This window comes from Paramacrobiotus metropolitanus, unplaced genomic scaffold (genome assembly GCF_019649055.1).
Source record: "Paramacrobiotus metropolitanus isolate TYO unplaced genomic scaffold, Prichtersi_v1.0 Parri_scaffold0000087, whole genome shotgun sequence".
Lineage (NCBI taxonomy): Eukaryota > Metazoa > Tardigrada > Eutardigrada > Parachela > Macrobiotidae > Paramacrobiotus > Paramacrobiotus metropolitanus.
In genome coordinates, this window is record NW_026570307.1 from 76,380 (window position 1) to 94,259 (window position 17,880).

Here is a 17,880-nt window from a genome sequence, read left to right on the forward strand (position 1 = left end):
GGATTTGATGAGAGCTTTCGCTAATTGCAGTGATCGACGTTCAAATCGAGGCTGGTTTCGATTGTCAATGTGTCGAATTAAGAATAGCTTTTACAAATCTGCGGGAATTATTACCGTAATAAATAGGCTTTACGGGCATTTTGACGTAAGATTGCAACAGGATCGTCCGTGTGACAATAAACATACTGTAACTGCTACACTCGTACTGAATAAGTATAATATTCACCAATTGTCTGCTCTTGTTTACGTATACAACATGCAAAGTCCTAAACAAACCGGAAATCCTTCTGAATCGTCTTTTTGTAACGTGCATGAATAATTTATATATTTCTGACACCTGAATATTTTTGACAGCTGGTGACCTTTTAATGCAGTTGTTGTTACAAGAAGAGGTATGGCATTGTATGCGTTAGCTGATGTCTACAACGCCTACAAGTAGAGGTAATACACGTCTTAAAAGACGTATATCTAATACTTAATCTGGTTAAATAATAACAATAACGTTATTAATATAAAAATGTGCTGTTATTGCTAAAAATATGTCTCCTCCAAACGGAAATAAAACAACCATTGCGTACTTCTATGCCACAATACAGATCGAGTACGGATGTAAAGGATATCGGTACCAGCGGATAATCTCTGTATGAAAGATACAACAAAGGCAAACTCATGTTTTTAGCAAGTCCCGTACAGGATTACAACGTCTTAGAACGCAAGATAATAGCTGTACCAAGTAAACCCGCAGCATTTCTAAAAAAATGTTTACAAAACCTCACAAGGCATTTCCATCACAAACAGCCTCACATCTCCCCGGTTCCTTAAATCAACACCATGTTAAACGAATGTTATCCCTCCGTTCCGGTATTTGTTCGGGATCAGAGAGAAAAACCGAATGTCAGCCGTATATTTGCATAATGGTTTCCTTTAATAAGCCATTGAACGGGGCATTTTCTCGCTGACCAAATCGATTGTGCATATGCAAGGATTGCATAGCGCCGGAGCGTGCATATTACACGGTGCCACTAGTAAAGACAGCGCGCTTAATCCTCCATACTAAATCGCACTTTACTGCTTTTTCCCTCGACAGTATGCTCAAGTGATTCTTGAGAGTCCCCAGCGGATCGCCGTTTCAATCCCAGCGACAGGGAATCATTGCGCGGCTTCCGTCCGCCGCTGCAGCTGGTATTATTATACACAGCCATATTGGCCCATTCGGTCTGCGGCGGCACACCGGCCGGCTGCTGATTGACCTGCATCAGCGCCTGCCATTCCGCCAGCCCCGGGCGGGTGGTGCGTGAGCGGGCTTTGGCTTTCTTGTCGGTGAACAGCTGGTGGAAAATCCGGCGGTATGTGTGGGATACCCCGAAATAGACAAGAAAATTTCCCGAGTAATTAACCAGTGCAATCGTCCAGATGATGGGCTGTAAATACGGCCGTATGAAGAAATCGAAACGGCAGTACGGCTGTGCTGACAGACTTAGTCCGATGAGATTGAGGAGGACGACCGGAAGCTGTGTGATAAAGTACATACTGACAGCGCCCAGCAGCATCCGGTTGATTTTGGTTTTAGCCTGCTTAGCGCAGATTTTCGTATGGCGTGTTATTATGGAGCCTTTTGTGGAGCTGTTGCGGACGTAGGTGTAATCGGAGGCCGTACTGCCGCCGTCATCCTCCTGCCAACTGTGCCGTTTAATGTGGCATATCAGCCAGGTGTTCAGGAAAAACAGCAAACCAGAGATAAGAATGGGCAGTACCATCTGGAAAACACAAATTAAATAATAGTAATTAAAGACATTATAGCTTCGGCAACGTATGAATCAACATCATAACGTTATCATATTAGCTATATTAATTGAGATTAATGCGCACATATTTGCCCCGCGGAGCGTTTGGTATTTAATTTCCTTCGGTGACGTAGCGAATTTAACGAGATTAAATTTTCAGTGAATTCCATTAACTGGCAATCACGTCAGCTGTGTCACAGGTAAGCAATTTGCATTATTGAAATTCCGAAAATAGTGATCAGTAGCGGAAATCAAATATTTTACTGAATGTCATCGCACATGCGCAGAAAATTCTGGCAAGATCTAAACAACCTTTTTCAAAAAGGGCAGCAAATTAAAACGTTTTTGACAGGCATTTGATCCAGGCAAGTGATGTTTACACAAATGAGCCGACCGTGAGAGAAAGTTTATATTTTTGTACCGAAATCAAATTTGGATTTAGCTGGTTGTTTATATATACGATATATAAACCAAATTAAATCTGCCAGTCGGATAAACGGTTAAAGTGATCATTCTCTGCTTATCGGTGAAAAATTTCCATATGCGCATAACACAATAGCCAAATTAAAATCTGGTAATTTCACTCTAGACATTCTAATGATTCTATGCAGTTAGAAAATTCTGCTAACGCTCATGAGGTCATTCCTAAATTGAGAACTTTGAGCACAGTAAAGTGAGCAAATTGCAATATTGCATTAAGGCTGCCATAACAGCTGGTGCATAAAGACGTGCTTAACTTGCAAATTAAATAAATCAGATTTACGTCTACACTCTACAGTTGCTTTACACAAGCATCTGCTTGAAGACGATCAATAAGGCTAAAAACGACTGTCGGCACGTAATACGCGAGTATCGCTCCCGGTTGTGGTGGCACTTTACATTTTCGTCAATTAAAAGGTATTTTAAATAAATAATGAGCAGTTACAGCCTTAGAGACCGCAATGACGTGGACCCAGGCATAGAACTAGACATCACCCAGGATTAATTACTACGGCAGGATCCGTGTAAGCACAAGATCCCAAGTTGCAATTAATTAATATAATTATAGATTTTTAATCAAACGCCATCCAAATCTTACTCGTACATCAACAATATGCTGCACACTTTCCCACACATCCAGCCAATGCGGGGCAGTAATCTGGCCGGCGCCGGAAGACATTGCACATGATCCGGGATCCTCAGCTTTGATAGCGGCTACGGCTGGTCTCCAGATATTAATGTAATAATACGGGACTGTCTCGCACGTCAATAACGCCGAAAGGATAATTAAACCGCAAAAGGCACCGGCAATGCCGCGGGTACGAGTGCGCCACACATGATGCTGAGTGGGAAATCGGAATCCGGCCAGCCTCTCCAGTGAAAACAACACCAGCAGCCTGTTGGGTATACGCGTGTGTATATTAAGAAAACAGCATCAAAATTCCAGCATGCCGGGCCAGAGTGGCCCTATAAGATAAATATTGTTTTAATTTATTTTACTTGATAATTTATATATGATATGGCGTGTTTGGCGCGTGACAGTTGGATTGGAACAGCCAAATACATACGTATAGCCCAGGTCTCGGCAATTGTACACAGACACTCGTACACATATGTACTTGTACTGTACTCTGTCATCTTAGGCCTTTACTCTTAATAATTTTATTCTTTGATTTAGTATATATGACATTGCAGTTCGTGCGTAAAAATGTTCGCGAGTTGCGTAAATTTATGATAATTTTGCGTAGCTTTTTTTGACACTAAAACTACATACCAGTCGGAGACGTATTGAAAAGTGTATTGCAGCCACGTGAAGACCCCCATTGTAATCCCCAAGAATTCCATCGGCTGCACTTCAATGCCCAGAACCGATCGATGAAGATTAAGGTACCTCGGGAGGGCAAACCACCTAAATAGACATTTGTAGAATTCTGTATTAACCAGCTTAATAGTGAAAGTATTATTTGATTAAAGCACATTACAGACTTGAGAGGTGTGGCTTTATATTATCTGACCACGACACCCTCGAATTAATTATACATCAGTCCGTCGCCTTGCAGTGTTTGTTGTTGACAAAGCAATACCGAGCGACGCGACTGTCTGTGTCGAATATTTATCAGTTTGAGCCATGATGTCATATATAGCATTTTAAATTTTAATTATTAACAGTTAATGTTTGAAGTGTTGTTTAAATCGAAGAAAATAAAATTTTCAACGGTCACACGCTTTGCAGCAACCGTAACGACGAATGCCTCCTTGTCTTGTGAGATTTTATATTTGTATCATACAGATACGTATAACAATTAGCGTAACAAATGTGTAAAATCACGTAAAAGTTTGAAAAACCTTGATCCCTTCTACTGTATTACCAACTGTTTGAATTTTTTTAAACGTAAGATGATTCAGTAGAGCTGTCGGAAAAGTCCCTCAAGGTGACCTTTCAGAAGGAAGGCGTACCTGTCTGCCACTTGTTCCTGCAGTACTTGGTTATCAAATTTAACGAGCTGACAGATCCTCATAGTGCTTGTGTCGAACTCTATTGTCGAAAGGCAAACAAAAGCATGCCGCACAAAAGATCGATAGTGTTTAATTTAGTGCTCGGCTATCGAGGCTACGCGCTCCATTGAATCACCTGTTAAGTAACAATGTCGACACTTACATTTTGACGAGAGAGTAGAAATATTACAAAGACTGCGGATGCATTTCGACATAACTGTACAAAGCGTGCCGGTTTCTATGACAGGATAGACGAAGCGTTTTAACATCGCCTGACATAATTTTCTGTGCATTTATATAGGAACGCCATGCTATTGCGTTTTTATTTGTAAACATACGGGTATTAAACAAACTCAGCAATCTACGCATGGATAAGGAAAAATTAGTTTAACCTTTCGAGTATTTAAATTTCGGGTGCGGTCTTTTCTGACTTACATAACCAGCAAATCGGATAAGGCCAAGCATAGTAGTAACGTCTCCTTGGCATTCCTGCGGGGATACTTCAACAGGACCTTAACATTGAAGAAATTCCCAATTGTGCATAAAAGCAGCAGAATTGGATAGCAGACGGCGGAAACATATTGCGAATAAATAATACTATTTCCCGTATCCAGCGAATCGGAGCGGTTATAATACTGAATCAGAAGCTCACAGCGCTCTTCTTCATAATTTGCCGGTAAGGAATCCACCAGTTCCTGACCAGCAGCGCCATTCGTGCACATCGCAGCGAATTAGTGTATTCAGAGAACACTTTGTTTCTTATCCCTTTACCGGTACTCTAAATGAATCTGCCGCATTTCCACAAGGAAACGAAGAAAAATGGACGTAGTTGAAAATACAAACGCCCTTCGCCGTGTATAAAAGGTTGAACATCAACGGCTTTTTAAAAGACAAACAAACCATCCCTTTGTGCGTGAAAAGCCGGGCTGTCCCGCACTCTGTTCCCGGAAGAAAGCGGATCAGATTAAAACGCGATAACATATTATGTGGTTTCCGATTGCAGAACATTTGGATCACTGTACATGTGTTTGCGCCTGGAGTCGCCTGGAGTTGAGGTACACGTACGAAGGAATGAAGCTGATAGGGAACAGTTTACGCTCCGCCACGTACCGTATGCATATGTAGAACGTACAATACACTGCCGGATATGCTTTAAACGGGATGCACATTTCACCATAATATCTACGTATATCTATATATTTTGTGCGTGTGCGCATATACAGTATATTGACTACGACCATCCCGGTAGTATCAAAACTATAGGGTGCAAGTACGGGAGGTAGGCCAACACGTGTTCTTTAACGGGATCGTGTGCGTGTGCATGATATACTGCAGTCTAGCTACACAAACACAAGCACATGATGCTGCAAAAGGTTAACTAATTAACCGATGATTTCTGGTAGCTCGCGGCAACGCAGCAGAACTTTCTAATTTCTGCCATCTTCATACGATCCGGCAAGGAAAAGGTTGACCAACGAAAACCAGCTGCGGCAAATGCTTCCTTTGAGGAGCATCTATGGTCATCAAAATATATCTGTACAACATTGATAATACTCGAGCAGGTTTTTGCTTATACAAATATTGCAACATTATTAAACAAAATGCTTCCACGTTGTACATGTCGTGCATCGGCTCCAGTTTGCATGGAATTAATTTTTCTACTAACTCTCGCAATTCCAAAAGAGCCACTAATTGCACACGATAGTATTTATTACGATTTACCGTATGAACATTAATACTATCGTTTGCTATCGTCGATACGAATATTTCTGTATTGTATCGACGATTAAAACACGTCAGCCAACTGGCCACAGGAATTTTTCCAGTGCCATAAAAACTGGAATTGCGGGCGAAGACAAGAGAACATGACTAATTGTAAGATCGAAGGAAAGATAATTGCAAGCAGAGCAATCAACGTGGACCATATAGAGCCCAAATGTTTCCATGTATACCGACTCGATTTTAAACTTTGTGCTACTAATTATTTGCCAAAATAACAAACAATAAATTCTCTGGCGGGTCATAAGTATAGCGTGAATGCCCACTGTCGAGAGGCGCGAAACATGCTTAATTAAACTTCTTTTAAACTTCCGGTTTACCTTAACGACGGATTGTCAAATTGATGATCATTTCGTAATAATATTATTAGGTAAGTAATTAATTACGTACTGGATACTGATGTACGATCGAGTTGCACACACCAAGTTTTGTATTTGTACGTACACGACAAATACAACAACAAACGCCAACAAACAACTTATATAATTATATGTTACTGTTAAATTACTTATTGTTAAATGAGTGTTTCGATTATTTTTTGTTTAAAGCGCAACAAAGCATCTTGATGTACAGTACACAGTAAGAGTTGCTAATTAAGTACCGTTAACATCGTACGAACTACGAAGTACGTAAGTAGTGACAGAAAATAAGTGTAGACCGTTTTACTGACACTGAGAGACCCATAAGTATTATAGTATCGCTGTTATATGAAGGACAACTGTTTAGATTATAAAGATAAGCGTTTAATTTGTTCGAATATTGTGGCAGTTATGTATATTTTTATCCCTGGAGCTATTTGCACGTAACTGTTTATTTTATTTTTGCTATCGATAATTTTGATTATTTCCGGTGGTGGCAGTTTTATCCCCCTAATTTGCAAGAATTTGGCGCTGGCCAGACCTTATTAATCACCATCATCTGCGATCCGCGGACACCTGCTCAAATGGTTTGAACGCTCGGAAAGATATTACTTGTGTTAATCCATATCATTATGACCGCATTGAATCGCCAGGTACGATTGTTTTGCACTTGTACTTTTGCTAGCTTCGGTGTTTTTTGCAACATGGTGCTCTTCTAGCCGGTGTACCACCGATGCTGGCCATTGTGCAAGGGAACCACGGAGAAATTCTTCCTCCGCATTCTGATGTACCACTCCTGGACGACATACCGGCCAATGGTGTTCCAGCTAACGCCGATCTTCCAATGGGTTTAAGCGAGCACTTTGCTTCTCTTGGTTTAGGCTCGCCTGCGTCGCACGGTAATGAAATGTTGGACGCAACTGAAGCATTGTATGGTCATTTGTATTTAGTAACCTACATGTTTGTTCGAATGGAGAAATTGGCGTCTGTGGCTGTGTACGATCAGTTGAGAATTGTTATTTTTTAACATAAAAGGAAAATATTTGTACATGAAAAAAGCTTTTTCAACGCTTAATCTAGGATGTAGAACCTTTTTACCCGTAGTTTTTACAATCGTTTGTGCTTATGCTCTGTTGCCGGCACTGTTTTACCTTCTAATTTTTTAGTAGATGTCGAATCATCATTTACAATCACAGAAGTCGTGACAACTACGTTAGGTGACGATGGTACCAACGGAAACACTTCTGTGTCACTCAGCATCAGTCTGCCGAATGTGGGACCGGTCAGTTATGCGGAACCGGCGTTTTGGTGTTCGGTAAATTATTACGAATTGACTTCGCGAGTGGGAGACACCTTTCACGCATCGCGGCCTTCTGTGACCATTGATGCTTCCATTGAACCATCGAATGCGGAGCGGTATCACTTGGGTTTATGGTCCAACATCAATCGGAATTCCGTGGTGGAAATTACTCGAAAACATATTGGCAAAGGACTGCGGCTACATTACAGCGGAGGAGATGTAAATGTGGAATGCCTTAGTGATGCCGCGGTGTTTGTGACCAGCCCGCTGGGTAGTCGCCTTTATGGATGGTCTCCAAATACCGTATGCAAAGTCCCTCCAGGTTAGTAAGGAAACAAGATACATTTGTGAAATATTTAATGCCCTCATTGTAATTATTGGTTCTTTTGAAATGTTACTATAAGTCTTTTAAAACAAATTCACTTACCGTTCATGTGCTAGGGATTTGTGTTGGTTGATATGTAAATTTTAAGTGCTGGTTCTTTGTTAACATAAGTCTTTTAAAACAAATTCACTTGCCGTTCTAGAGATTTGTGTTAGACAGTTGGTTGATAGTGTAATTTCACTGGATTAAATTTCTTTCTTCAGGGTGCAGTTTGAAAATCTTCAACACTCAAGAATTCGCAGCTATGTTATCCCAGTCGGTCTTTGGAAGTTTCGAAGAGGTGTATCAGCTGGTCAACATGTGTATAATTCGAATAAGTTTCGTTAAAGGATGGGGATCGGATTATCGGCGACAGACCATCACTTCCACTCCATGCTGGATTGAGATCTACCTCAATGGACCCTTGCAGTGGTTGGACAAAGTTCTGATGCTTATGTACGTCTGTCGTAAGTTCTGGAATGCAGAGAATATGACGTAAATTCATTTGCTTGCATGATGATCCTCGCGTTTACCGTTTGCTGTTTTGTTGCAGGGGGTCATCCCGCAGACCTTGTTCCAGCAGGTCGTAACTCGTAACCATTGTGCATCCATTTTTCGCGATTTCCAAGCAAGACGCCGACTGCGTATTTACAATGGAAAAGCGTTTAAGTGTGTCTTATTGTTGCAGAAGCTATTGAAGGCCGTTTTCTTGCCTTTTCAACAGTGCCACTTTCCTATTTCAACTTCACCGTACATTGATTATTCACTAAATCTTTATTTACTTACATTTTTGATTATTTCTCTAATTACTCTGAATTTGATAATGAAGGTCCCAAATAACTAATGGGTGTTATGACAGCAATGACGTTAATAATTAATATATATTTATGTACAGCATAAAAGTTTTTGGCTTAATCATTAGGCTAAAATGATATTTTTGTATAGTTGTATTTTTCGTCCAGAATATGTTCACCTATTCCGAATGACGTCAGATTTATGAACAATATTAATTTTGATATTAACTTTTGGTGGTTCGAATCGGAACTTTCGTACGAATGTACATTGTACATAAAAATTGATGTGTTGCGCACAGAGGTCTTCTAAAGACGGCGGTAATATGAACTCATCTATTCCTCCCATCGAGCAGCGCGTCAAGGGAAAATCATGCTGAAAAGTACTTGCATACATAGCGACGGGAGTGACACAAAAAAGTTAAGTACACAGCGATTATCTTTTCCGACAAACACGTGGCGGTGCACCCCGAGAGACACACGCCCGTAAAAACAGCATTCCCATCTGTACAAAATGTATCGAATGGCCTGTCGAGCCGGCATCCTTGTTAGCCTTGAAGTTTCTCGTACACCCGGCGTTCCATTGCCGCCGGCTGCGTGCGTGCCGCCGCTGCCGACCGGCAAGCTTAAGTCTCTGTTGGTTAGTACTGAATACAACTGAATACTTCTCAAAAACGATTAACAATCCGCGACATTAACTTTCCCGGCAGGATGATCCCGCCCCACTATCATAAGGTCTTCCGCGCCAACACATATTACGAACGATTGCCGGCTTTATGCCGGATAGCTGCACCAAGATCACAGGCCCCGGCTTCGCGCGTATAACTGTGTACATCTGTATACAACTGGCAAATTAACCCAAATAAATGCCGGGATCGCGAATGGTCCCAGGGCTAGTTATTTTCGACAGTGACGTCGCAAAGTTTTAGCGTACTCACGGCATCATTGATGGATTTGCAGGGACATGAAAGAAGAAGTATGTAATGCGGTGTCCCTGCATGCCGTACCGCCAGACCGGAAATCTTAACTAACATATCAGTCAATCACCAGCACAAAAGGCTTCCGGTGGTGAGCTTGTTATCCTTAGTTAAAGAAATCACGTACGTAGAGTATTTACTCGGGACACTTCCGATTTGGATTCCCCAATCAGGCGGATCCAGGACGTGGTCAAGTGCCGCAATTTTTATTTGATTAAATTCTTATGTAACCTCTTTCGAGAATGTGGTCACCGGGGTATAATTTTCCATCTTGCGGCGTTTAACTCAGTAGAAACACCATCTTGCACGTGACGTTAAGGTTTGATCCAAATCTATAATAATGAATAATGCAACCGTACTAAAGAACCGCAAATCACCGACAAACAATCACAGATAAATACTAGTAATTAACTGCAGCTTACATATCCAGAAAATGATAAGTATGAGGTCGTATATCACTTTAGGCACTTCAATATTTAGCTGAGTTTATCCAGCTTAACGTCATCTTCTTAAGCGGATTATCCGCGAGATCGACATCAATGCAGTAAAGCAACACAGAAGTACTAGTATAGCTATTATCATAGTTGGCAGGACTAAAGAATATAAACCGAATTATTTGGTCATAAAAGTCCCTGAAATCGGATTCGATTACGCAATTGTCTGGAAAAAGTTAAGGGAAGCTTTGACGACTACCGATTACCACTGGTATAATTATATTAACGTGTGTGTTGCCTAAACTGAAGAATTTTTATCAAGGACATAAATTTACCTTTATTATCAAATAAAATTCGCATTAAAGACTCGCTTTGCGTAACTCTGACCTTTGCTGTCACAAACATACACTGCGTATGATATGATGAATAATCTATCAATTATGAAGCAACTGATAGTCGCAGTTTTTGGGAGCTGACTCGTTTGGTTAAATCAGAGTGCATCTGACGGTGACGATGTTGCAGTGAACTCATCCCTATCAGCGGCGACCAGGGATCCATCACTGCATATGCGCCTCCGCCGTAATGGATATCGTATGTGCGCACTGCGCACTCCAGCCTTGATGATTCTGCGGTACACACGCCTGGCACTGTGATCCACGGTAGAAATTGGATTACCGGCTTGACCGTTATTTTGGCAAAACAGAGTAGCATGTTGGGTTGTGTATGTGTTCCCCGGCGTTCAGAGTGGCTTGGCACAATTGCAAACGATTTCATGTGTTTCATGTGTCTTAAATAAGCGTCGCGCTGGCACCCATTCGGCAAATCCAGGCGCTCATGTTATTTGCGCTTGGCGGAAAAAAAGGATCTGAAAAGTTTTTATCAGGAGGATTAATCCATGCTGTGAGTTTGTATTTTCCGGTTTACTGTCGACTGATGTCACTTTCGCGCTCGCTGCTATTCGGGACGCGTATGTGTGTGTATCGATTTGTGCTGCGCGTATGTAACCCACAAATAAACTGATAAAATGCTTTATTTATGGGAGTATGATGATATGCCGATATTATCATGATACGGACATCCGATCATAACCATTATGACCAACAATACCACACATGCGTACCATGGTTATTTCGTTACACCACAAGGCGTTTTCGGTGGCATTGCCGTGCCGAAATACTATACATGGGAATTACGGGAAGATGACTGTCATCGTGTACATAATGTCACTAATCAGATTGTGCCGACAGTATATATTGCCGTCGTGATGATTCCCGTTTTTCTGGCCATGTGTACCGTGGGGAATATATTAAATTTGTGGATATTAATTCACCATTGCCAAAAGGGAGTTAAGCAAGTATTCTTACTGGGAATGGCTATATCGGATATGACCATCATGTAAGATAATTAGGAAATGAAATTCCACTGAATGGTTTGCCGTTTAATAAAACAGATTGGTAATAAAGCGTAGTATCACCACTGGCGACTGATGACATAACATGATATTGCGTTTCTTCACTTTTATTTCTACGAGCATATGTCGAAGCTTGCAATATTATCGACTGAAAATTCAGTGCAAGATAATATTTCAAATATCTAAAGATAGTTTGAAATTGTGGACTTGGTAATTAGGAAATAACTGTGAAATCTATCGGTAGCTCAAGTTCTGTGAAACGTCGATGGTCAGGAGTTCAATATATTGGTATTTATGCATCGCGAAGCAGAAAGGTATATTTTGTTTGGATTCGAATATCATTTTAACTGAGGGTAGCATGCAAAGATAACGATTAAAGATCAAATACTTGACATATTATCCCAATATAAATAACTTTTTCTATAACTTGGCATATTCAAATTTTAACCAAGGCTTCAAAATAAATGCACACTTTGTTAACTTTACTGAAAGCTATTTAATAACGCGCAGTCGCACAAGAAATCCTTAAATATGTACGCATCTTCATATGTCAGTTAGATTCTGGTTCCTGTCGATTTATTCTCAGCTTCTAAAACAGGAGAGCAAAAAGTCAAAGTGCATTATGCTAATACAGTAAGTGTACTCAGCAAGTTGTGATGTACAATTGAATGTATTACATTACAGCCGCCATACCGTTACGGGATCGATATGATTATTGACCCTTTTCCATGCACATACAAAATGAGCAAAAAGTAATTGGTTTTACAAATAACCTAAGTGCCCTTCTGCATATGTAACTTATGCAGATTACAAACTGTTGTGAATTGCGTAAAATTGAATAGTCGCACTTACACTATTGCACTAACTCCGAAAGAATTCGCCTGCAAATCATGCAATGCGATAGCAAAATTTTTTATAATTTTCGACAGCCTTTAAAGAAAGCGGGATAGGATATTCATTACAACGCAAACAAACATTTTTCTGACACAATCGTAAATTTTTAAGCGGAAAAGAGATATTCAGTGTTTAGACTGAATGATCTGGGATCCATATACGTATATAAACAGCTAAATTAGCTGGTAAATAATATGGTTAATAATACATTCGTGTAATACAAGTACTGCAAAGTACAACGGAAAAAAGTAAAATGAATATTCTGAAGGTTGTTGTCCATATTTATTGCATTACAGCCGCCACATGCTGCCGCGAAATACATTCATGTGTGATAAACAGAAAAATTTCTATACTACGTACGGACTTCAAATATTACTTCTAATATCGCATTAATTATATGTATTGCATTATTTGCATAAACTGCATCCTTCAAGCTTTTTGGCATACACAGATACAGAGTACTTCGTACATTTTTATATGGTTGTACTTACAAATTCCGTGCATTAAAATTATTTCACCATTTACCTATTAATCTTTATAATTAATATTGCAGGTGGCTTTCGTTTCTGCGTTATTTGATATTGTACAGCAACATTTTGGGAATCTTTTTGCCCGACCATCCACTTCTTTTGGGAAGCTACGGCGCCTTGACGTGGCTGCAGTATGCTGTATGTTACGTCACTGACTGGTGAGATTTTTTTCATTAGCGCTTACCGTAGTTATACCAAGGAAATGCATAAAATAAATGCATCTAGATCACTATAATAGATGACGTTGACGCTGACAGTGGGATTTTTGTGGGATTATGTAGGATTCTAATATTTTTCTCTCTGGAGCGATTGATAGCGTTCCGCTTCCCGCATCGGCATGATAAAGTGAGGAAGAAACGCAGCGGTACGGTGTGGCTACTCGTTGGATTCGTGACCACGTCGCTCGTCATTACGTGCGGCATTCTGGTGTGGTTCTACCATTGGTGGTGGTATCATGAAGATAAAGGCGTCTACGTACAGCCGGAGTGGGTTATTACATGGATCAGAAACCAACAAAGGGTCAACGTAAGTTGCGTTGATTGTAACAGAATTACGGTACACTTATCTGTACAATCGCCTGTAATTACGGAATCGCCTAAATTTAACAGGAAACCATTTGTCAGTCCCGAACTATGCTGTAGTAGTGCAATGCCGTAAAACGAAAACGGAAGGTGAACAAACTGGGTTTTGTTGTTATCATTTGTTTATTAATAATAACACGCATTAAATTTCGCCTACACATACTTGCGATTGCTCTCAACACGCCATCTTTAGCTTGCAGTCATCTTACAGTAGCACACATGTATCCATTTTTGCAATTTGCACTGTATCCATAAATAATTACGCTATCTGCAGTCGACCAAAATAATACGGCCGCGGTTGTGAAGTGAGATATTTTTAGACGCTTATATTGCGCTTCTTCACTGGTGCGCAAGGAATAAATTCGGAGGTTTAATGCATAATGCTGGAGGAACAACTGATTATAATGTCCAAGTACTGCAGTCAACGCAGAAAAATATTGCATATGCATACAAGTACAAATAAAAATGTCCACAGGAAGATGCATCGTGTCAAGCTTAGACAGATAGTTACTTTTATTTGTAATACATTAATGCGATTAAATTTCAGCAAAAATTCGCTAAACATAAATAACCGGCTTGAAAACTCGATTTATAAGTACATATATTCTGTGCGAATGTGTCGGCGCTTATAAATAACGCAAGTACTCGCAATATACGAAAAACAAATAATTCAATATACACCTTTTCCTTGTAATTTTGTAAAATATGCGATAATCATATTCGTCAGTAGTGTATCGATAATCGGTTCATGGTCATCAGCATTCAGAAAAGAGTTCAAATGCGAACAAAGCTGTTTTGGCGTGATCGTTTTTGGGAACGATACAAGTGTTTTACAGTCCTTTTTATGGACAGTTTATCGATCATCACCTACAAGCAGTTTTTAATTGCTGCGCCCGGAATCCAGCAAGTGTGTGTCGACATGTCGCTTCCAGGCTGGAATCAGCACAGCCGCCATTATTACTCGCCCAGCAGAATCAGCCAGATCGATATACACTGACATAACAAATTTCAACAGCATTCCAAGAGTCATCATTAAATAGTTTCGGAAGTTGGTGATATTTCTCCAGCATACTCACAGCTTTTATAAAATGTCTATAACTATTATAGTCCTTATTAATATTATAGTTTCTACACAACTTTTAATAATTTTTTTACTGTTACTTGCAATTTAACGACCACCTTTTGTATGAAGGAAATGTAGTGCAGCCACAAGACAACGTGTAATCAAATTTACATATGCTGATAGAAGTACGCATAGTTAGTGGAATATACTATGAAGTAATGTGTATTGCACTACATGTCTGAATTACACTTACAATAATGCAATAATGGTAACTTAAATTCTTAATTAGCTGATTCGCATGCAGCGAAAAACTTAATCACAATTTCTAATTCTTAAAAACATTGTTTTAAGTTTAACTGTTTGATTGCTCTTCGCGTCTGTAAAAATTTATATTAAACGTTACAACTTTAAACTGTAGACCCTTATACGAAGCCTTTAATCTTCATTCACCGTCCATATTCGGTACAAAATCACGTATAGGAGCAAACCAAGCTTCAAGAGCAGATGTTACTGTTATACAGATTGTGGTCGACTCTTCATTACTTTCCTGAAGAGCACTTCTACTACTGTATCTTTCTACACAGATAGATTAAGATATGCCGCTGAAGTGAAGAAGACGAAATAGCGCAGCCATTCCTCTGCGAATACTGTTGATATAAAATTTTAAATTACAATCGGTTATGACACCGCACCGACAAACAGGTCTCTTTCCACGACCAAATGGCCCAACTGAATACACATCGCAGAAAATTTCTCACACGCCTATAATGTTTTTCGCTAGCGGGCCAAATCTAGTATTCGTTTTTCCGGTTTGTAAAATTCGCGCTAGAATGGGAATTTTGTGGGGATTTTGCTCTAAATTACCGGTAAACTGCATCAAAATTCGTCAAATTTGAAAGGCGAACTTATTTGTTTTTTGATGCTGAGTGATCTGCATATATCCAGCACATGCTACAAAATGTCATAGGTTCTGCATGGCTGTGGGCAGTCGTAATTACGCAATTTACAAAATGCTTTCGTCAAATTGTCAGGGTTTGTGAAGCATCGTTTACACAGACGGAAGAATCATAAAAGGCAGGACGTGGTGAATAGCTGGGGCTATGAAGTAGTGGCACGGGTGTTTACACTACGCGCGTGCAACAGCTTTTACAACCCAAAGTACAAATTGTATTTACATAGCCGCCCTTTTTACAATTAACAATAAGCACTGGTTGCCGGCCTCATTACAGTTACACTTCAAGGAAAAAGCCTGTACTTCATGCCGGCAGGTACACGAGGTTTTCCACGAAGTTTACTAAAGGCACCGGCAACACAAGTCAAAAACAGTATCTTAAAAAACTCTGAATACTTCTATTTAAGAAATCAAGTAATAAGAAGTAGTACAGATACATACAAGTAGCACATAGCACAAATGCTTGGTAGTAGATTTGCACCTAAAATGACATAGTTGCTGTTTGATTACAAAATTTGCAGAATAATAATTGCAAAATAACCGACAGTGCCGTCATTTTGCTAATAAAGTCATCAGGCTACCACCGTAAATACGAGTACATAATTATGGTACACACATTATGAAGATGTTAACTTGAGGCACTGTAAAACGCTCTCAACCTTCTGTCGTTTTTCGCAGATCATATTCCCGATTCTCGTGTCAATCTCTTTGCTCATCACCAATGCCTGGTTATTGGATTATCTGAAAAAACAGCTAAATGCCGGTCGGAATCTGCAAGCCGTCAGCTTTATGTCACGCACCGGCGATTTCTTCCGGAGTCATACGCGTCGTCACGACAATCTGACCCGGATGCTGATTGGCTGCGTGATGGTGTACTTCATCACACAGATTCCTGCCGTCATTCACAACACTCTCGACCATCTAAGCCATGCACCGTATTGCTGGTTTGATCTCACCGGTTTGCACTACGTTGACCCGGTCATCTCGACGCTGGCGCTGCTGAACTACAGCGTAAACTTTCTTGTGTATTGCGGGGCATCGCATAAATACCGCCAACTGTTCTACCATGTGATACGGCAAGGCTCCATGGTCATCATACGGAAATCCCGCGGACCCCCGGGCCGAATTCCTCAAAGTCCTAGCATGCTGTTTTCGCCCAGAAGGGATACATTGCGAAGAGTTTCCAGGCTCAGTCAGGCTGGCCATAGTGATCTGGATGGCCCACCATCCGTTTTGTTGTCATCTGTACCGTCCAGGCGAGCATCGGTGGATCCAACGCCATTGGGCAGTGCGACCGTCAACGCCAGTGGTCAGAATGGAGACGGCATTGTCGGGCTGCATCCGCTATACTCGCCACGCAGGAGCTCGGTGCCGCCGTATAATCCAGCGCAATCTCCTAATCTGTTAAACACTAGGTCGTTTCGGAATCGTATACAATGAGTGACCTTTCTGTTTGTATGACAAGGGCCATGCATTTACACGTTTAGTGGTATAATGGTACAATTTACTCTGGGCGCCTTTATTTTGCAATTTTAATGCATAAGCGTTCACCAGATAAAATGAAAAACGTACCAGCACTTCTAAACATTTACAGTAGCTTGCGTTGTAAAATCCACACTTAAATGTCTCATGTCGCGCAGTTGATCAGTATTCATCCTGACGAAAAAATAACAAGAAAACTCAAAGTACATGCTTCAGTAAAAATCAAAATCATAATCTCTGATATGTGATACAAATATAAATAAAGATACTTATAAATTATAAATGCCGGCAGAAAGGCAGAAGGAGGACCAATAAGGTTACCAGGACTGTTCCCAGCGCTATTGTTTTGGCTTTTGGTACTGTTGCAACTATGACTTCCTTGCGCAACTGGTAATTTTCTCCGAGACCGATCATCGATGTTGTTTCCAGCAGTCCGCTAATGGTCTGCAACTGGCAGCATTTATAGCGGACAATATCACACTATAGTTGGTAACTTGGTACATGATTTCTTTGCGGAAGGGCAGTCATCGAGACAACGCATTGCCCGACGCCAGGCGAATGTAGCTGGAGGTTCGGGAGTTGAGAGTCTGAGACTTAAGACCAACCAAAAACAATGTTATCGGAAAGCCTGATTTGGAAGAACAACGGAAGAAATTTATACTGGTCCTGGTTGTTACGATTCTAGTACAGCGATGGGTGTGTAC

At 40.5% G+C, this 17,880-nt stretch overlaps 3 protein-coding genes across 5 annotated transcripts; 2 read left to right on the forward strand and 1 right to left on the reverse strand.

The window, feature by feature from the left end:
- Window positions 1–447: 447 nt before the first annotated feature.
- LOC129596150 (uncharacterized) lies at window positions 448–5,200 on the reverse strand. Of its 2 annotated transcripts, none has more exons than XM_055493343.1 (4): window positions 4,695–5,200; window positions 3,538–3,672; window positions 2,869–3,160; window positions 448–1,757 (listed from the first exon to the last, which is right to left on the reverse strand). In XM_055493343.1, the coding sequence occupies exons 1-4, from the start codon at window positions 4,979–4,981 to the stop codon at window positions 1,041–1,043; spliced, it is 1,431 nt and encodes a 476-aa protein (XP_055349318.1). In that variant the 5' UTR covers window positions 4,982–5,200; the 3' UTR covers window positions 448–1,040. The 2 variants fall into 2 exon arrangements, with proteins under 2 accessions (XP_055349318.1, XP_055349319.1); XM_055493344.1 differs by lacking the exon at window positions 4,695–5,200 and adding an exon at window positions 4,221–4,349.
- Window positions 5,201–6,745: 1,545 nt separating this feature from the next.
- LOC129596264 (mothers against decapentaplegic homolog 2-like) lies at window positions 6,746–8,804 on the forward strand. The gene is made up of 6 exons (XM_055493496.1): window positions 6,746–6,810; window positions 6,920–7,050; window positions 7,117–7,296; window positions 7,567–8,019; window positions 8,286–8,517; window positions 8,615–8,804. Exons 1-6 carry the CDS (start codon window positions 6,746–6,748, stop codon window positions 8,649–8,651), a joined length of 1,098 nt encoding a protein of 365 aa, XP_055349471.1. The 3' UTR covers window positions 8,652–8,804.
- Window positions 8,805–9,803: 999 nt separating this feature from the next.
- Window positions 9,804–17,201, forward strand: LOC129596202 (probable G-protein coupled receptor B0563.6). 2 transcript variants are annotated; one of them, XM_055493415.1, is made up of 5 exons: window positions 9,804–9,920; window positions 10,786–11,658; window positions 13,122–13,256; window positions 13,380–13,623; window positions 16,373–17,201. In XM_055493415.1, exons 2-5 carry the CDS (start codon window positions 11,357–11,359, stop codon window positions 17,132–17,134), a joined length of 1,443 nt encoding a protein of 480 aa, XP_055349390.1. In that variant the 5' UTR covers window positions 9,804–9,920; window positions 10,786–11,356; the 3' UTR covers window positions 17,135–17,201. The 2 variants fall into 2 exon arrangements, with proteins under 2 accessions (XP_055349390.1, XP_055349391.1); XM_055493416.1 differs by lacking the exon at window positions 9,804–9,920 and having other exon boundaries at window positions 10,761–11,658.
- Window positions 17,202–17,880: the final 679 nt, after the last annotated feature.